This window comes from Oryza sativa, chromosome 1 (assembly GCF_034140825.1).
Source record: "Oryza sativa Japonica Group chromosome 1, ASM3414082v1".
Lineage (NCBI taxonomy): Eukaryota > Viridiplantae > Streptophyta > Magnoliopsida > Poales > Poaceae > Oryza > Oryza sativa.
In genome coordinates, this window is record NC_089035.1 from 42,708,734 (window position 1) to 42,730,247 (window position 21,514).

The window sequence follows — 21,514 nt, forward strand, 5'->3', positions numbered from 1 at the left end:
ATGTAACTGAAAAGTTGAAAGTTTGAAGAAAAAAGTTGGAATCTAAACATAGCCTTTATCGAAACAGAAATGCTACGCACCGTATTCTGTGCCCTGCACGTATGCTGGTAAAACCGTGAATAGACACACACACACACACACAGAGAGAGAGGGAGACATGAGGGACGATGCGGTTGGGCGGCTCACACACAAACAAGCGATGGATTCTCTCTCCCTTCTATTTGCCGAGAGGACGGAGGTAGCAGATGACAACCCAACGATAGCGATGCGAGTAGAATGCTAACGGCATAGGGGCAGAAGGCGGAGCAACAAGAAGCGGACAGTGGAGGCCAGTGCATGTAACGACGCGACGAGCACAGGGTGGCAACAAGATGCATATCCATCTAGCTTTCTTCCTCGTGCTGGTACCGACAGGTATCAATATATACCGAAGGTATAAACATAACATATAAAAAATATCACGTGGTACCTCACAGGTATCATCTTGTCCAAACGAGAACCCATGATAATAGCCCCTTATCGACAAAGTTTGGTTTGCCAGTTCCATTGATCTCTGTTGCCATTACCCTTATTCCCCCTTTCCTAAGTTGATCGAGCGATAACTCTTATTCTCTCTTTCCTAAGTGGATCGAGCGGTGATGCATGGCAGACGTTTATCACTCTCCATTCCCAATGAGCTCTATCCGTGCCTGCCCTGATACTGATAGAGCGGGTGACATAGGGAGTTACCGACACAATATTTTCATACCAAATCCCTATAAAGTTGACCTCTCCCTTGAACTTCTGTCATGTGGTGTCCCTGGAAGAAATATAAGTGGAGAATTGGGACCAGGCCGAAGGAGATTGGAGCCTAAAGATGAGAGACTTCAACGGATTCTATGAAATTCTCAGGAAATCCAAAAGAAACAGGAAGAGGAACTACTCTGAGTAGTTGATAAATTTGTAAGATCCTTCACAAGAGTTAGATGTGGAATCCAACAAACAACACGAGTACAGTGTTACCCCTCCAAGTGTTCCAAACCTGTATAATTCTCACTTGTTCATCTGTTTCACTTCGAAGAGGGGCCCAAGCTGTCCATCTGATGCGACTAGCCCCTCAGCTGAACTCAGAGGAGGGGGTCCCATCGGATCTCTGATATCAACGTACACACGCTAACATATACTCCCTCTGTTTTAAAATGTTTGACACCGTTGACTTTTTAGCACATGTTTGACCGTTCGTCTTATTAAAAAAATTTATGAAATATGTAAAACTATATATGTACATGAAAGTATATTTAACAATGAATCAAATGATATGAAAAGAATAAATAATTACTTATTCCCTCCGTTTCATAATGTAAGTCATTCTAGCATTTCCTATATTCATATAGAGGTTAGTGAATCTATATAGATATATATGTCTAGATTCACTAACCTCCATATGAATGTGGGAAATGCTAGAATGACTTACATTATGAAACGGAGGGAGTCTATTTTTTGAATAAGACGAACGGTCAAACACGTATTAAAAATCAACGGTGTCAAATATTTTGAAACGGATGGAGTATTTTTCTTGAAAGATACATAGTTTGCTTTATTTTATCGGTAGGCCCTAAATTTTGCTTCAACATTCGCCACTATGGTCAACAGCTGGTTGCTGGCTAGTTACCTCTCCGCCAAATCCAGTAAGTTGAAAAGACATTGCAAGTAATGTTGTGGCAGATTATATGGATCCATGTGGTCTGACCGAAGAACTGAGCTTTAAGCCTTTAACCAACACGATCGAGCCTTAACATTTCGTTTAGTGGGGTAGGCGATGTGTAGCATCTGCATCGTCTTGGGCGACCAGCTAGCTAGCTGGACTACAGGTCGTTCACTGAGCGGAACCGCGGACAGAAATCACGTAACCAGAAGTGGGAAGAATTTGTGCCTACTTTTACAGTTACTCGGTGTAGTTCAGTTTGTTGATTGTATGTTATTGCTGAAATAAAGTAGGTGCAGAACCGAGAGAAAGAATGCTTTGCCTACTGCTAGCACTGACCAAACCTAAGTTTTACTAAGGTATTTATTCAGTTCGTTGATATGTTATTGCTTAAATAAAGTCGCGTGTTTGTATGCCGAACTCTCTCCTTGGGAGGCTTGGGCTTGTGCTGGCAAAAAGAACACAAAAAAAAAAAAGGAGAACGCCCACCGTGGGGCTCAAACCCACGACCAGGTTAAGAGCCTTGCGCTCTGCCGACTGGGCTAGACGGGCAGCTTGAATTTAATCGGATCGTTTTCATTCTCTAACGAGACAAGGACCAAACAAGCCACATACAGTATCACATATGCTACATAATTGATTTAACCCACACGAAATCACCTATTACAATCCTTATTTACTAACTCAGCGTTTAAAAATAACATACTAGATGAACTGTGGCATGAGCTCATGAATGGTAAGCCAAAAGTCGAACGCCTGACGGCCAAGCTAGTACGTACGTACAATACAATTACGCAATTCGCACAGTGATCGATCAGGCCGTGCAAAGCTCACGGGAGAAGCCGACGCGGCCGTTGGCGACGTCGAACAGCACGCGTTGGTTCTGCTGCTGCATGCTGGCCAGCACATTGAGCGCCGCGTTCACGCCGTCCGAGGGCCCCGCGGCCATCGCCAGGCACGCGACGCCGCCCGACGAGCTGTGGATCATCACGTTCTCCTCCGGCAGCGTCACGGCGACCGCCCCGGCGAACATGAACGTGACGGTAGGCACCGAGACGGTCACGTTGTAGCACGTGTCGAACCCGCCCAGCGGCGGCGCCACCGGCGTGCGCACCCTGCCCCGGAACGCGTCGCGCACGGCGGCGTACACCGGGGCGGCAAGCCGCGTGAACATTGTCCCGGCGTCGATGATGGTGCCGCTGCCCGTGACCGGGTTGAACGCGAGCGCGGATTGCGGGACTTGCACGACCTTGCTGCCGACGCGGATCCCGATCATGTTGACGTAGTAGAGTGAAGGGCGATGAGGGTTGTAGAGCAACGGCGTCGTCTTGATCCTCTTGGGTTGCCCGATGGGGCCGAGCTTTAGTGTGCCGGAGAAGTTAGACGACCTGTAGTTCGGGAGGCAGTAGGAGAACACGGAGCCGTACGTGTCCTTGGTCTGCGACAAGAAGGAGAGCGGCCCGCGGCCGAAGCCGATGAGCCCCTGCGGCGGCACGGAGTTGCCGCTGACGACACGGAGGCACCCGAAGGTGTACGACACGACGACGTTGTTCTCGAGGGCCAGCGAGTCCTGCCCGAGCACGGCCTGGAACGTGGACGCCGCGTAGGTGAGGTTGAACCCGCAGGAGGAGCCGACGCCCGCGGGGCAGGACGGGCTGGGCACCTGCGCGCACTGCGGCGAGCCGCAGGGCACGGTGCGGTACGTGGACGACTGCGTCGGGGAGAAGGACGGCGACGAGGCGGCGCAGCCGGCGCAGGCGCTGCATGGCACCCACGCCGCGTCGTTGCTGGGGTCGATGGCCACGAGGAGCGTCTGCGCCGGCGTGCCGAGGCCCGCGCGGGCGATGTAGTTCGGGATGCTGAGGATCTGACGCCCCGGCGCGATCGGCACGGGTGGGTTTGCCCTGTTCTTGGGTTTGGGCTTGGCTCTGGTCGTCAGAGGCCCCGCCCCCGACGTGAGCATGCTGACGATGCGCGCCGTGTCCGCCGCCGACTGGGCGGCTACGGACGCGGCCCACGCGCTGAGCGGCGCCCCGGCATTGGGCGTCACCGAGTGAGAACGTGCCAGCTGCAGCGTTGAGCTGCTCACTGCCGTTGTAGGAGTCAAGAATATGGACAAGAAGGCTAGGAGTGGTAATGCAAGGAGTGACATGATTGCTTTGCTTCTGGTGTGAGAAATTGAGGGCGTGTCAAGCTAGTGTGATGCGAGGAGCTGGCTTGGAGATGGTGGTGTATATATAGCAGTTCATACGGGAGTTCGTTCCTATGAGACGTGGATGGAATGAGATGATCCGTTCCTACCTATCCAATTTGATCCTTTAACTGTCAATCACAGTTCGTAAAATACTTTGTCACTGGGTGGTTAGAAAGAGAAATATCCACATCAATGTAAAACAGGTATGTTTTGAATATGATGTGCCCTTTTGGTATGCTTCAAGTTACTCCCTTACCATCATACATACACTGGGCAAAGAAAATGAAGCGAGGAGGAAAATTATACATCTGTTGAGATGGATTCTAATCGAGGATATCCACCCGTTTATTACATGTTAACTAAATGAGTATAACAAATTTTAGAAAATGATAAGATAGATTGATATGTTATCCCTTCATAAATATATAAGTTTAAATTCGATTTCCATAAGTTGTAATAAAAACAATAAACTTAAAGTAATTAGAGTTCGATTTCTTATTTTTGTTACAACTTGTAGAAATTAAATTTAAAATTGCATGTCTGGGGTAACATATTGCATAAGTATCTATCTTATCAAAAAAAAATTAACCATTTAACTAGTTGACATGTAATAAATAGTTGGATATTCACCTAGGTGACTTGCTAAAAGTATTTCGCCATCCGTTTTCAATTGCATGTGCTCTAGAGATTAGGCGGAAGAGTTTGTCATGACAACCCGTGAACGATAATAGCTAGCCTAGAACAACAAAAATGGCCACGGCATGTCTGAATTTTAGAACTCATTTTTGAATTAATTTATTGTTTTCATTTGTTTCATTTAGGCTTAGCTTTTGTACAATAAAGGTAGAATTGTAAAAGTTTTATCCTAAAATTATTTTTCGTTTTATTGGGGTAAAACATATTGGCAAGTTGTACAGAGCTTAAAGAAAAGATAATTTTATCATTCTTATGAATATATCAGAAGATATCATATTTTCTAGTGTAATATTTTGTAGATATTAAAAATTTTAGTATAACATCATAGTACCTTCATGTACTTTCTCAAGATCGTAAAATTTCTTTTTTTTTTGGGACCGGTTGAAGGATTGGACCAATCAAATGTTATCAAGATTAAAGGAGGTAACATTTCTCTCAAAAAATAATTTCCAACTTCGCCTACCCAGACTCTGAAGGGAAATTGTTGCGATGCCTGTGGGTCCTTGGTGCATGTAGCCTTTGCATTGCATGCTATCTCGGTCAGCTCTCGAAGTCTCGATCCAGATCGCCTCTTCCAGATCATGTGGCTGCAGCGCAGTTGCCGCGTTTGCGGTGTACGAGTGTGACCTGCACAGACTGTACGTACTCCATGGTGTTGGTGGTTGGTATTGGGATAGTGGGATGATCGATGGGGGTTTGCGGGAGGCAGGAGCTAGTGCCCTAGTGCTGCATGCATGCGACGAGATGAGGAGCTCAAGGCATACTCACTCATCGATCGCGTTTGTGCTTGCTAGCTATGGATGCTGCTGTGTTCTGCTCAGGCAGAGCACATGGACGATCCATGCATTCATGCAATGGGATGTGCACTCCAACGATGACGGAATTATTCCACGCATCGAAGATACTTTGTCGGCGTATGAGTACCGGGCACCGATAGACGTGAGAAATCTATCGTCCGCGATCGACCAGAGTCTCTATGTACAATCGGCGTGTCCGGGTGTGTTCGGGAATCAGGTAAATAAAAAAAATGGTCACGTACGTATACAAGTTGGAACCTACCTAAGAATAACAAACCTACTCCTACTCTTGGCCACTGTACAAAAGGTTCACAAATTATGTGGTGTTCTCGAGCTAAAGAAAAATAGAGATTTGGAGGAAGAGATGTCCCTCCAAATATATTTTTAAGAAGAAATTATAAACATGTTAGAAATTGAATAAAAAATCTTGAAGTTAAAACCATATACCATTTGCCACTGTACTATCAAGTACATCTTAAGAGTTCTCAAGCTAGCTGACAAGTCTAGAGTTTTTGTTGATTCTACCGTCCAACCCTTTATATTGAGCTACAAAATAGGTTTTTACAACCTTTGGTTGCCCCATCTTTGAATATTGTGCACGATCATCAGTATATGAACTAATTAACTCGCCAATTTTACTGTAACAGCAAGACATCCTACGGGGCATCAAACGAGACCTGCTTGAAGTCTAGAACCAGGTAGCCAGACCACCAATAACGAAAGGTAGAGTCAAGAAGCAACCCAGCACAACATATGAATATTCGGTATGGTCGGTTAGGCCGAAGACTGAGTTCGAACTATCGGTTAAACTAACAGTCAATTCGAAAGCCGTTAAGATGGTGAATGATTAGCTTACAATAAATTGAAGAATTAACTGTTCTGAATAAAATACAGATTTATTTGATTTTAGATAAACTTATATAAAAAAAATTGCACGACACATATTATTTTGCATTTTAAAAATATTCCCATCATAAGCTACTAGTCAGTAGCTAAAAAGAACTTTCAGTTGCGAGGTAGGGGTGCAAGTGGATACTACCCGCATAAAAAACCATTTTATCCGTCCCGCTTGCATCCCTACTGCAGGGGAGTACCCACCTTACCCAATACTCTGGTTTTGCTCCTCGTGTAGAGCAGAGTAGTTTTTATTCTGTCAGAAAGAGAATTTATATTGCTAAAATGCCAAGTGCACTGCAATCGATCGATCTGTATACTAAGCCAATAATTAACGTTTCATCAATTTGTACAGTACAGCCCGGCCATGTATATAGATCGATCCATGAGAGATCTCAACTAATTCTAGAACAAAGCACTCCTTGCTGGCTCTGCTACATATATGCAAGCACCATGATTTTTTTTCTTTTTCAGCATATAAAATAAACCTGTATCCTTATTTGCTTCTATTGCTCTTGTTTCTATTTCTATGGTTGCTCGATCGCAGGGGATGTCCTGGTGGTGAGCGATGGCCTCATCTTGACGATCTGCTCGTCGTCGACGCCCATCCTCTTGGCTGACATGCCGGTCTCGAAGAAGCGCTTTACAGCGCCCCGCATGTACGCGATGCCTTCCCTGACGTTCATCCTGTCCCTGATCGTGTCCTGCAGGCTGCTCAGCTGGTGGTCCCCGTTGAGCACCGACGCCAGCTGAACCAGCTCCTGCTGGAACTCACTCAGCTTCGCCTCCTCGTTCGCCTCCGTCAGCCGTATCCTCATCGGCATTGGGAGTTGCTCTGCATTTTGCATCAAGGATAAAAAGGCAGTGCCAAGTGAACAACTTCTGAAGACTATTACTACATTACATACATTCGCAGTACGCAACTGAACATGGCCGTCTTACCTGGGCAATCCGTCCTTGGCTCAGTTCTGCCTTGCACGACACTCTCAAACGTTCCAGCCCAGGCGTCCCTTTTAGTCAGGAAATCCTGTGGCAGATCGAAGAGTTTCTTCACGGTCGCGGGGATGGACGAGTGCTCGTACTCCGACGTCGCGGTTGGGCTCCCGTTTGGCCCATGAACAACTGAAAAATATCAACACAACAATTGTCAGTTCAAAACACACTAATTAAGCAGGCACGCAGTCAAAGCTTAGTTAGGCACAGTAACAGCAAAAATAGTCGTTACTACTCATCACTGACCTGTACCCTTGTTGATCCAGGGGGAGATGACGATGGCTGGGACACGGACGCCGAGGCGATCAAAGGCGAAGTTATACGGCGGCGGGCCGACGATGCCGTCGGGGCTGGGGACGCCGGTGACGGGGGTGGGGACATGGTCGTAGAAGCCGCCGTGCTCGTCGTAGGTGACGACCATGAGCGTCTGGTTCCACTGCGGGCTGGCGCGGAGCGTCTCGTACACCTCCTTGACGAGCATCTGGCCCTGGAAGACGTCGTGCGACGGGTGGTCGTCGTTGGCCGGGTGGGACTTGGAGTCCATGTAGTGCTGCTCCACCACGGCGTAGTTTGGGAGGGAGCCGCGGGCGGCGTGGTCGCGGAACGCGCCGTGGAACGGGTGGAACTTGGTCAGGTACTTGAGCTTCCGCAGGTTGCGGTAGAAGAGCACCGCCGGCACGTCCTGGTAGTAGACCCCGAACGACAGCCCGGCGTCGTGCACGTTGTCGAAGATTGTACGCTGCGGGTAGCCCTTCGCCAGCAGCCTGCACGACCAAAAACACACACGCCAACCAAGTTTTTATTAGTTTGATCGATCATCAAAAACTGAAGTGCCCGAATTGGGCCGAATCCATGTACCGGCCCAAACTGTTCTTTCTTCTCTTAAGTTCGTAGCCCATTAGGCACTACTAATTCGTAGCCCAGTTCTTAATTTATTTTTTTTTCTTGACACGGCATGAACTCGGTGGAATCCAGGAATCTTCTCGGTTTCTTACGACTCACCAGACCCCACGCACCGACACAAGTCGTGGTTGGCGCTGTCACCGCAATACATTACTGTACCATTCACTTGTTTTTTTAAGGGTTTCCGATCATGGGCCAGCAGGCCAGGTGTGTGTCTTGCCTCCTGACACGTATTTCTGATCCGATCCGGTGCTTGTCACTAAAATCTATTTCACTGTCAGGTGGGGCCATTCAAACTGTACCCATGGTTAGTAGCGAGACGATGAGCAGTGTCAGTCAGCCATGGATCGAAAGGGGACCACCATTCTCTCGACGTTGCGTGCCTCCTTTCCCTCGACTGCTTTCACATGGACGGTGGATCCAGCCATCGATGTCTTAGTGACTAATTTAATCCATGTTCACCGTAATGCGTTAACCTGATCGATGGTCTGGAGCACGCGACAGCAAAAGCGAAGGGCAAAAGCAGGGAATTAATCAACAACGCACGGCCCATAAGAAAATTAACTAATCAAAGGCTGCCCGCGACATATATACCCCGATTTGAAATCCGTGCTAGTGCTATTGTTTTTTTTAACTTAGTACCGTAGTACTCCTGTCTAATGACAAGTGGATGGCATAATGAGTTTCTTTTCCAAACAAATCCTGGTGCTGATAGTGGCATAATTGGCATCGTTCTATCTTGATGATGCCGACAGGAGACTAATCGATGTTAGTGCTCTTGCAGTTGCAGGGCATGTGATGCTCCTTTTCAATGTTGTCAATATCCCGATTCGTATCCTAGTATCTTACGATACTACAATCCTATACCAAGCCGAAACGATATCGATCCCACCTAGTATCTTAATTTTCATAGTATCTCGATCCTACTATTCATTACTACACGATCCTACGAAATCTTAGGTGGTATCCCGATTCTACGATCCCTACGATACTACAAAATATTATTTTAAATAACATGGTTTAAAAATAATGTACCTAAATATGCTCAAATTTATATAAAAATCAGTTAAATATATCAAAACCAACGTGGTTTCTCTTGATAAATGTCTCTATTTGCATGATATATATCATTACTATATTTTTTTATACAGAATGGCTATATATATTTAATATAAATATTAATTAAACTTAAAAAAGAAAATCTTATAGTATCCCGATCATACGATACGATATTACTTTGAGCAAAACGATACTAACTAGTATCCCGATCCTGACAAACTTGCTCCTTTTGATGAATCGTTCGGCTAACCCAAGTTGATTAGGTCACCTCGGGCATCAAATGGATTCATTGTCATATTGAAAAAATGATTTGGCCATTTGGGCGCCATCATCTTTGTGCATGGCAGGTGCAAGCTAGAACGTTGAGCGACCACAAGAATTTAAACTTTACTATGGTATTGGTAGGTCGGCTTTCTGCCTAGTACAATCTTTCTCTTTCAGATTTTGTACAGGGAAGCACAAAGCACCGCCCAAAAATGGTACATACAGTGACTGCTCTGTGTGACTCTGATATCCTAGTGTACTTTTGAATGGAAAGGAACAAGACAGAGAGAACTCTAGCAATGTTTCTACTGTACGTCAGCAGAAGAAGCTAGCTTGTGCTTGCAGCAGAGAATCCCCTTAATTGCGTGTAGAGGCGCAGGCGTAAAATCGCCACGTGACTTTGAAAAAAAAAAGGGTGCAATTTGACCGCTAGTTGACAACTGATACCTGAACTTAGTGAGTACTTCAGATACTACCCGCAGTATATATATTTCAAAATTCAGATACTACCCACAGTATATTGTACGTACAACCGCAGTTCAGATTCTACAAGGTTAATTATGCTAGCAGAACTATCAGTACTATGGCTAAAAGGAAAAATAACTATCACCACTATCCAAAATTGAACAGATTAAGCAAAAGATGGCATCTGTTTGGTTCAAAATGCAACTCTTTTAACTACTACGGCCGCATTTAGTTTGTGCGTATCCTAGTGTGCAAGTGCAACAACAGCTCATCTCGAGTCTGAACACCATTGATCCATCATCAATAATTTTGGCCACCAAACCCAGCAGATTGAAATAACTATACTACGATGGTTGGAATTCGATCACGTACGTCCACACGCAAACGATATATCGATCGAATCAGAACGCATTTGTCGCGGCCAGCCCAAAGATAGATATCGAATCATCAAAAGCGATATCACGCGGAAATAGTAGGAGAAGGTTAATAATAATGCACGTACTCTGGGTTGTTGCTGGTGGCGCCGCCGGATGTGGCGGAGTGCACGAACAGTCGGTTGGGCTGCGTCGACGACGGCACGGACGCGAACCACCGGTCGAACACCGCGAACTCCCCGACGAGCTCCCGGTACACGGCGACGCTGTCCGGCGAGAAGCCGTTCATGACGGCCGCCGTCATGTTGTCCCCCAGCGACCGCGCCTGCTGCACGAAGCCGTCCATCCTCGCCGGCCCCGACGCGTCGTCCGACCCGAATATCTGCTGCCGGATCTCCTGGAACGAGTGGCCCGGGTCTGGGTCCACGTACTCGGCGCCCTCGCCGAAGTAGACGCGCCCCGACGACGGGTCGCTGGCGTTCGTCGGGTTCCACTCGCCGCCGGTCACGCCGTCGATCTCCGGGTTCAGCCGCTTCATCCACCCCAGCATGTGGTCGAACGACCGGTTCTCCATCACCACCACCACCACCGTCTTTATCGGGCTCGCCGCCGCCTGGGTCGCCACCGCGAGTAGCAGCAGCACGGCGGCCGCCACGGGGCCGGGTCGCCGGCGGCGAACCGCCATTGATTCGATGATTGCGAGCTTCCTCCTCTCTCGTAGTGGGAGTGAGGTGGTGTGTGGGGAGGGGAGCTCGTGATGGACCCCTCCGCGTTGGTGGCGTGGCTTGGCATTTTATTGGGCGCAGGTTGTCTTGCCGTGGACCGCCGTAGACTGTGTCCACCATGCGTCCACTTGTGATTGAAATTTTTAGAATCAATTCCTCCTTATCTGATCACAGGACAGCCTTGAGGAAATTAAATGTTTGCAGCCATGCAGGATATCGCCTCATTTATATAGTTTCGCACAAATTAAAAGGTATACATTTATTGTTGAAGCACATTTATAGTTGCTACAATAATAAGATCATAATTAGTAAAACATTTATTCTCTTTGGAACGAAACCTTACGCATATTTGTAGTTACGAGCATGTACCAAGTTATGCAAAAACCGTTGAAAATCTCTTTTCACAAAAGCAGATGTTTCAGTCCGACTCGTGATCACAAACACAAACCTTAGTCATTCTGAAAAAGGAAAATTGATAATTAACGGTTTTAAATGGTCTTTTGTGAAACCGAATGTTTAGATCTAGCTGGAGATCACAAACCACTCGTTAAACCTTGTTCAAAGCCAACAAAAAAAAGAACTACTTTTTTATATAAAAGTTTGATTGAATTTCATTAGTAATTGGTTTTTTTAAATGGGTTTCGTGAAAACCCTGAGGTTTACAGCAAGCTCGAGATCACAAACCACTCGGTAAACCTTCATTCAGATTCAAAAAATTCTGACATAATTTACTTTTTTTAAAAACTGATCGAATTTCATGGGGAATCAACTGTTTTGAAATCGTTTTCGTGAAAACCATAGGTACAACCGTTTCCAAGGGCGTTCAGTTTTGTAAACCCTGTCACATGCTGTCATGCAGTATTTGTGTTGATATGGCCATGAAGTTTTGTGCGATCTTGATTTTAGATAGAACATTGTTTCAATAATCTCCTTATCTATCGGCCATTATTGTTCAGCAAGCGGCGAGGGCGGTGAGAATGCAGGAAGAAACAGAGGGTGATGGATGTGGTGGTGCATGGACAATGTCCAGAACGATAATATATAGTGCTCGGAAACGAGCGAACGCAGTTGGATCTTGGACGTATCGGCCGTTTTCATTGATTTTGCAGCTGACAGTTGTTCAGTATTTAAACGTGCGTGCGACTTAATGACATTAGTAATGGAGATTAAGAAATTCCTCACAATCTGTCCCCAAATTTATTTGCATCATTGCATGCGAACAATTTACATGAGCATGTAAATCAGGCAACACTCTGGAGTAGATTGGACTTGTTTGGGGAGGCATCGATGCGATAAAACACAAGCGCCGCATGACACCGCACGCGGAATGGGCCAACACGGACGGAGATACGCTCTACGCATGCGGCAGCAACTGCGGGCCTGTTTTGTAGACAAACCACAGTTTTAATAGACCGTGTTTAGTTCTTGTCATAAGTCAATTTTGTCTAACTCTTAACCACCTGGCCCACATGTCATACACTCTATTTTCTTGCCAAACATTGGCTAAGCTTAGTTTGTTATTTTATTTGCCACAAAAGTATGACAAAACTAAACTTAACTATCTTAGTTAAAAATGTGTGGCAATATTAGTCCCCAGCCAAGCATCTTCTTGATGGCCGGCTGCCCTATCCCGACATGCCATGAAGTTTTGTGCGATCTTGATTTAAAATAGAATATTTAGAGCAAGTTTAATAGTATAGCCAACTACTAGCTTCAATTTACTTATAGCCAATATAATAGCTCATTCATACAACAGTTACATAACTGGTCCCACCTGTCATATACACACTATGTCTTAAAGTCCGTGCTACAACTGGTTACAAATCTATAGCCCGCTGTTCTTCTCTCTCCTTATTTATCTTTTTAAAATATGTTTATAGCTGGCTTATAGCATTATAGCCTGCTATTGCACATGCTCTTATCGACCATTGTTCGGCAAGCGGCGCGGGCGGTGGGAACTGAGAACGCAGGAAGAAAGGCGATGGACGAGGTGGCGCATGGACGACGTCCAGAGACCAGAATGAGTTGGTCACGTTTGTAGGTGGTCTGTTCCTTGGGACTAGCAAGTGGGAACATGTGTGCGGTGCGGTGTGCCGCTTTCGTCAGAGTCAGGTACCCGCTGCCTGCCGAACAAACAGGCAGCCACCCGTGCGTGCTGCTGATGCATGCATGCTTCCTTGTGATAGATCCGAAAGTATTTGATGGCCATGCTAAACCGGGCACTTTTCTTCAAACCCACTGTTTTACAGCAACGGGTCAGTACTAGTAAAAGGGAAATAATTAGGTTCCAGCTGTAGATTATGAAATGGGATCAAGGTAAATCAAGGAACTATATGAGTTTACGATGTAATATTCTCTTCGTCCCCGTTTTCTTGTCACTGTGACCAAAAATGTTTTAACATTGATTATTAGTATTTTTAAAAATCAATTCATAATTAAAGCTGAAATAGGTAGTTTTGTTTTTTTTTAAAAAACAATTTACAACTAACTTGAAATCCATAGTTTGGTGATAAATTTGGTGCTAGATCTAAAACCTATAATTTTATTATAATTTAGTCAAAGTATGTACTACTGGTTTTATAAACTTTATTTAAAAATAAACTATTTTCTCTACAACGGTAAAGGAGCAGCATAGGCATCCACATACTGCAGTTCAATTCACAACCACTCCCAATTTTTTTTTAAAAACACCACATAAGAAAAAAAAAACGCATGTAACAATACATCTTCTAGATTAGTATATTGCAAAGTACAGGTATAGAGGCCCTGAGGAGGAAAAAGGTCATCTTGGGTCCACTTCCCAGATTAGTAGATGAGTCGGTTCACTGAAAATGGGATTGATTGATCGCGAAAGAGCCTGTAGGCTAGTGGATACAAGAGTCTCAGTAGCACCTGAGATCCTGGATTCGTTCCAGGATTTAACGGCGTTGTGCTTTCAGTGGTAGGCGACGTACCCGTCGACAGCGAGACGCCTGTGATAACTTTGTCAATCTTTCTAGAATTTGCCGGTCCAGTCTTCGAAGATGCTCATAGGGGTAGGTTTGCGTGCGTGTGTTCATAGGGGTGAGTGCGCGTGCGTTGTGAGTGTTTGCATTGTACTGTGTAATTCTTAAAAAAAAAAGAAAATGGGATTGATCATATGAGCGCGAGAGATAGATAATTGTGCTTGGATTCGTTGCGTGCGCGTTAATCCGCTGTTTGACTGAATATAGGCCGGCCGGTCGTCGTCATCCCATATCCTTCCCGTTGTTGTTGTTGTTGTTTTTTCGGCCCCCATAGCTGTCAGCAGAAACGGTACGTACGTCCGTGCACGACCCATCCGTGTGAGCTGTGCCGTGCACGGCTGCTGGGTTTGATTGCTTTGGCATGTTTAATTATTAATAAGTTATTAGAAGAAGAAGAAAAATAATTAAACAGTGACGTCAAGCCGTCAGCACTGCAGGTGCGTGCTTTTGATCCGTTGCTGCTTCAATTGTCCATTGAGGTATGGGCATCGCAGAGTGTTGGGTCGTTACCATCCGACCGGGAGTGCCGACTTGTAGTGAAGTGGGAGTAAACCTGGGAAACAAAAAGAAGTAGGAGTAAAACCTTTGGTACACACCGAGCAATATTCCTTTCTGTGGGAGTGTACGTCCGGGAGCAGCACAGGATGGCCGGATTGTCATGTTTGTATAATGGAAATTGCTATGCGTCCCACTCATAGTACAACTTACATCTGACTAGTGTATATGTAGGCATAGATGCTGCTTGTTTGGGTACACATGATAAGAAATAAGCTCACTAATGTATATGTACGCATAGATGCTGCTTGTCTGAGTACACATGATAAAAAATAAGCTCAGTGATTGGACACGAGTTGGATGGCTCGGCCGTATGTATAGCAGGAATGAGTGCAATAAAATATGTAGCTTTCACATTGCTCCAGTCGGTCTACGCCATCACGAAAGCAGACCAAGTTCGACCCAACAATCTATTTCCCCCGTTACTTGTAGATCCGCAGAGCATGTACTCCTAATTAAAGAACTCTTTACTAATTTTTAGTCCTAGCTGCAATAGTCGATCGGTGTTTCTCCCTGTCGAAGTTTGTACATAGCATGATAGTACTCGTGCATAGTAATATAGACAAATACATATTCAAATTCATTGTACTAATAAATATTATATTTTATTATGGATTAATTTTTTATGGGACGGAGGGATTACCTATACTACAGTACAGGTAACGTGGGCCGTTCTCCAAAACATGCAGCAACGGGAAACGATCAACCATCGATATGATTCCTGGCCAAAAAGAATCATCATCGGTATGCATGATTGCGCATTTGCGCTATCGCTCTCAGCAGCACACTCCCGAAGCCGCGAACCAATTAAGCCGCCACTGCACAAGCATCAGCGCGTTCCGATCGTTGTCAATTTACTGCATATACACACACCATATATCTTTGCATAAAAGGCGGAAGGCAAAAGCAAAGCGAGATATGGTAGCCATTTTATCGTGTGGGCCACGGTATTATATACAAGACGATTGTTCCTCTAGTTGGTGGCATGTCATTGTCACCCTTGAATCCTCGCTTTCCGTTCGTTTTCGGCGATCATCGTGGACTCGTGGTGGACGGATGCCCGCGTTCTTGCGAATAGTACCACTCCAGGCAACCGGCCCATCACGATAATCAGAATTCTGTTTCGGCCTAGCAGTACGTTGGTGAGAAGGAATCCCGTCCCGGCCCAACGAAATCCTCCAAAGCAAGACACGCTGCTTCCGGCCCAGTAGGGGACCAAGGCGTGGCATCGTAATTCAGTTTTGTCCATGGGCCGTTGAGTCAAGCTTCGATGGCCCAGATCGTCTGTGAACGAGTGGCGGAGAGCTGGTGCTGGGCTTATTTTCGTCAGGAATAAGTTCACCAGAGGTCCCTTAACCACGATACGAGAAATGTGTACCCCTAAACTCACACAAACCGTGTACTCAAGATCCTATGGCAATATATATGGGTGGTTTCGCTAATGTGGCATCCTAATACCACGTGCAAAAGTGCCTGTGCGTTGCAACGGGAAGAAAGGACGAGAAAATTGAATTAAAACATATTAAATACTAATTAATTGAAATACAACGTCTGATCTGATCAGTTCTACTCGACCAGATTTATAGTGTCGCTGAACGAGTAATCCTAAATGTACATGAAACCTGTGGAGGAACATGAATAATTAATTTGTGTTGTCTCAATTAATTACATAGTTAAACAGAAATAATTCCTGAATTACATCACTGTTGGCGTAAATAATTAAGAAACATAAACATAAATGAAATTTATACGAATTTATAATCTAACGTTAGTTGGAAAATAAATCCATATCATGAGAAAAATCTAGCCAAATTTTTAGTTTGTTCAATTTAGCTAGAAATTAATAAGCAGTCATAAAAATGGTACTAATGCTATTTCTAAAAAATAGAAAGATGCTTAAAATTACTGTGAGAGAGGAAATACTGATTTTAATCTAGCCCAAACTCGGGGCCTTCTTCTATGATAGATACGTGCGGCCCATTTGGCGGCCCAATAGTCCGTCGGCCCGACACGGGAGAAGCCGGAGCCTTATATTTATAGGAGGGGTGGTCTTACTTCTTTATAGCTCTTGCCATGTTCAATTAGACTTAAAAATCAACTAGAACTCGAGAAATCTTAATATCAAACAAGAAAACACGATAAATAACTAAATGGACTCGAACTCTATGCTTAAAGTCTGACCGCCCGAGCACCTGCGGTTTGACCACATGTCATTGTTCGGTGGCCACACAATGGCGGTCGGACCGTCCTTTATGGGAAAGACTCGGTAGTTTTCGAATTTGGCAATAACTTGCTATATATATATATATATATATATATATATATATATATATATATATATATATAGGACACTCATATGGAGCACCATGGTGCCCGGGCACCATGGTATCAAATGCACAAAATCACTCAAATTTTTCAAAATTTTCAAATTGTGAGTATATACCTAGTTATAATAATTCGATTTATACCTATACCTATCAACAAAACAACTCAAATTTAACTTTATTTCACAATCCATGATTACATACCTAACTAATTATATGTATGGATGCTATATACCTAGAATTAAAATCTAACAAAAACAAGTTCAAATTCAGTTCAAACTTGCTTTGAACTAGTTAGTAAAGTGGTTAATGTTAATACCTAAGTAATTGAAAAAGATTCATACTCATTTGAATTGGGTATATACTCAATTTCAACAATGGTGCCCGGGCACCATGGAGCACCAAACAAATTTACTATATATATATATATATATATATATATATATATATATATATATATATATATATATATATATATATATATATATATATATATATATTCAAATTTACAAATCATCTTCCTTAATAAATCCATGAAGCATTTACAGATCCATCAACAAATGAAATGAATTTACTATGTATAAATCCCATTATTAACAAATGAAATGAATGATGTATAAACACCTAAACCAATCAAGTGAACTGAGCATGATTTACAGCACCTATGTGTATATACACGACACGCTGCAAGAACACTACTTGTACTGCAGATCGATGGATGCGCGCGCTCTGATGGAGCTAGCGGAGGGATCAGCAGATAGCAGCTGGTTTAGGCGTTCATCATGATCTTGAACTCGTCGAAGCTGAGGACGCCGTCGCCGTTGAGATCGAACCTGCAGATCATGGCGCGGCAGTCGTCGATGTCCTGGTCGGAGCCCAGCCGGCGCAGCATCCGCCTGAGGCTCGTCGGCGTGATGCACCCTTCCCCTTCCATCTCGTACATGCCGAACGCCTCCCGGAGGCCGGTGCCCCGCCGCTCGTCTTCCTCCTCCACCTCCGCCGCCTGCACCAGCCGCACGAACTCCGCCTCGCACAGCAGCCCGTCGCCGTCCGCGTCCACCGACGCCACCAGCTGCCCCGCCTCCTCGTCCGACACCTCCTCCCCGAGCGTCGTCTTCATGCACAGCCGCAGCTCCGCCGCGGAGATCCTGCCGTCGCCGTCGTGGTCGAACGTCGCGAACAACGCACTGGACTCGCACGGCGATGCTGCTGATGCAACAACCATTGTCGATCGATATATCGAACTGATCGATCTGGTTCTGATCCTTAAGCGGATGAATTCTGCTTGCCTTCTTTGCTAGAATAATGGAGCACTACTTGCACGGACGTTGCTTGCGAATTGTGGTGAACGAGCCATTGCGTGCATATATATGCGGCCATCCACGCGGGAAAGAGTTAAATTTCGAAGCTTCACGGCAAGGCGAGAGAGATGCGGTCGTCGTCGTCGTCGCCATAGCCGCCCGCGTGCATATGCCGCGTTTTTTAGTCCACACCGGTGCCCCAGATCTAGAAAAAAAAAAAGGAGGGTCGCGAGTCGCGACGACTTGAATTGTGAACAGGAGTAGTTTGGAGGCATGGCAATTAGGCCTGGTTTAGGCAGTACGATTTACGTGGCGTGTGCGCGCGTACGTCCGGGATGACGGCGCGGTCAGTGGGCGACGTTGGTGCTTCCGTGGAGGCTAAAAACTAGCTAGAGGCAGGAAGAGACGGGGAAATTGTCGTGTGGTAAGGGAGAAATTCGTTTTTGTTGGCGTGTTGGGTCCGACTTGGCGTTGGCCAAGTGTTGATGGGTCACTGTCTAAGGTGCTCGCTCGTCCGATTGGCTGAGAAGCTTCTGCCGCGCGGAGCGAAGATATTTACACGTGGACGTCATTTGGGTCGCTGTAGCTGAATAGTGTAGTACTACCTCTGTTTTAAATTAGTAGACGCTTTAACTTTTTTATTGTAGTGTTGATCATTCGTCTTATTTGAAAAATTAGTGCAAATATAAAAACAGAGAAGTCATACTTAAAGTACTTTTGATAATAAAGCAAATCTAAAAAAAATAATAATTTCATAATTTTTTAAATAAGACGAAAGATCAAAATTGACAAACAAAAACTTAAAGTGACAAAAATTCTGGGACGGAGGTAGTACTTAGTACTCATCCGCAGTAGTTTTATTTGAGTGAGTACAATAAGACGATATTAGCGGACTGTATAAGTTGTCACATTTTATTTGTACTTATGTAAAAAAAAGAAAAACGAACTACAGATTTATAACCAGCTGCAGCACAAGCTCCCATAAACTATATGATAACGATGAGTAAATTATGTATTAATTAATAATGGAATGTATATCTACAATTAACTATTGTATGAGTGAGTTTTTAGGTTTGCCTATAAATGATATTTTAATTTTTTGAGCCAGTAGTTGATTATATCAAATAAACTTGCTTTAAAAGGTTTTAGTTGACGCATGCGATTCTGAAGGGGGGAAAAAGGCACTAGCGATATTTTATCTAGCCTTTGGCGATTGTATTTTCTTGCAAAACTGGACATTCTGAATTAGTCACGAGGGGTATTTTTTATGCTGGTTACTGAGTTTCCGTCAAAAGAGAAGAAAATAAAATATTGTAGCTTCATGAAGGAAATTTGCATGGGACCATGTTGGGCTTGTTCAATTTGTTCCCGAAATTAATCTTAGTAAAAATTGCCAATATCATTTTTAGCACGTTTTGACATTATCAAATTATTTTGATAATGTTAGATGTATTTAGTTTGGAGCTTTCTAAATTTTGGTAGTATTTTTATGAGAAAAATCTACAATCTACGCAATACAAAGATAAGGTCATGTTTAGTACTATGTTATTCTACCAAAATTTGATAGTATTGAAATTGACAATAAAGTTTACAGGCCCTTATAACCGGTGTTGTCCCTTGCTAGGCTACCCTTTTATTTCAGAGCAACGGATGAGACATCATTCATGCTTACAACAATTCGAGTATCCCTATCCGAACCTGAAAAGGACTAGTCGCAACTCTGCAGCATCCAACATAAACTGGATCAGAGTTTTCACAGCCGCATACGCATATTACGCGGCCGGTGATGGTTTACGCGGCGACTGGGCCGGCGAGGTAAACAGTGTAGACGTCAGCACGCGTATATGAGAGGTGGGGGAAGCGTGAGGGAAGAGGAAGAGGCGGCGGCGATGACGCGTGGCGCTGCTGGGCGTTGTGCCTGGTCAGGTCTGTGTCCCTTTCCGAAACAGAGTACAAAAACTTCACCATTGTACAAAAACGTCGTAGAAGAAGAAGAGAACTAGTGCCGGTGAGAGAGACGCGAGCATGACGAAGGCGTCTCGGCCGCGTGCGCGTGCCTATGGGCACGCGATCAACCCTCCAAAGGCTCCGAGTGGCCGCCGACCCGCCGTCGCCGCCGCTAAGAAAAGCAGAACTTCCGTTTTTCATACCTCTCCTCAACTCATCATACGATCAATTTGTTGGCGATCTCGCTCTCCGACCCACGCAAACCCAATCGAGGCAGCTGCATGGTCGCGGGGCGCAACAGGCGACGGAGCTCCTGTTCAACGCCACCGCGTCAGCCGCCCTCAATGTCTCGTGCTCGCGGCCGTCCGGGCCCAGACCACCGCATCCTATAAGGCCATAAGGCCCGAGGCCCAATGGCCCGACCATTTGGCCCAGCCCAAACACGGCACGGCATGATCCGATTGGGACCGTGCCCGGGCCGGTCCGACCTGATAGCTGGGCCGTGCCTTGGCACGGTGGGCCGGCCCGATCCAATGAGGAGGGAAGGAAAAAAGTTTAGGATCAAAAATTAGACTTAATGCAGCCATATAATTCACGGCCCAAGAGAGAAGGGATGCAAAATAGACTTATTACAATCATTAAGACATGGCCCAAAGAAATGAGGGATGAAAATTAGACTTTTTTATAAAGAAGCACGATGGGCTGTCGTGCCTTCGGGCCAGCCTAGCACGGCCCGAGTTGTATTGGGCCGATGCTTCAGCACGTGGGCCGGTACGGCATGGCCCGGTGTGTTGGTCGGGCCATGCTGGCCTGAGCACGGCCGTGCATGGGCCGTGCCGTCCAGATGGCCATCCGCATCCATCGCACTCTATGCATCCGAAATTACAATTCTACCCTTATACCGTCAAAAGTCAGTAATGAGGCATCCTAACTATTAGATTACTGTAATGACGGCTAGGATATGGTATCGTCTCTACCCAAGAAATTTCAAAACCTTTGCAAATTGTTTAAGATGTTTGAAATTTACAACTATCTGTGTTCAAGTTTGAATTTACAGCTGTTCACACGATCGTAATGAACAGATATATGTTTTTTTAGGGAGTGAACGCATATCTGTTCAATCTATATATTCCGCAAAAGGAACGATAGATAGTGGGAATGAACGAACGTTAACATATCGAGTAATTTTATCATTTTTAAGAAGATATTTAGAGGTATTAAATTTTATAATAAAAATATTGATACTAAAAACATTAGCGTAAAATTTAGGTATTTACACATAAGTGCTATGGCATCTTGATCAAAAAACATTAGCGTAAAATTTAGGTATTTAC

General features: G+C 44.9%; 3 protein-coding genes across 3 annotated transcripts; all 3 read right to left on the reverse strand.

The window, feature by feature from the left end:
• Nucleotides 1-2,239: 2,239 nt before the first annotated feature.
• On the reverse strand, nucleotides 2,240-3,905 carry LOC4325406 (aspartyl protease AED3). Its single transcript, XM_015788522.3, has one exon. It carries the CDS (start codon nucleotides 3,834-3,836, stop codon nucleotides 2,499-2,501), a length of 1,338 nt encoding a protein of 445 aa, XP_015644008.1. The 5' UTR covers nucleotides 3,837-3,905; the 3' UTR covers nucleotides 2,240-2,498.
• Nucleotides 3,906-6,558: 2,653 nt separating this feature from the next.
• On the reverse strand, nucleotides 6,559-11,087 carry LOC4325407 (non-specific phospholipase C2). Its single transcript, XM_015767942.3, has 4 exons — nucleotides 10,452-11,087; nucleotides 7,505-8,022; nucleotides 7,208-7,387; nucleotides 6,559-7,100 (listed from the first exon to the last, which is right to left on the reverse strand). Exons 1-4 carry the CDS (start codon nucleotides 11,006-11,008, stop codon nucleotides 6,793-6,795), a joined length of 1,563 nt encoding a protein of 520 aa, XP_015623428.1. The 5' UTR covers nucleotides 11,009-11,087; the 3' UTR covers nucleotides 6,559-6,792.
• Nucleotides 11,088-17,427: 6,340 nt separating this feature from the next.
• On the reverse strand, nucleotides 17,428-18,273 carry LOC4325408 (probable calcium-binding protein CML31). Its single transcript, NM_001401831.1, has one exon. The coding sequence runs from the start codon at nucleotides 18,155-18,157 to the stop codon at nucleotides 17,702-17,704; it is 456 nt and encodes a 151-aa protein (NP_001388760.1). The 5' UTR covers nucleotides 18,158-18,273; the 3' UTR covers nucleotides 17,428-17,701.
• Between the last annotated feature and the right edge of the window lie 3,241 nt (nucleotides 18,274-21,514).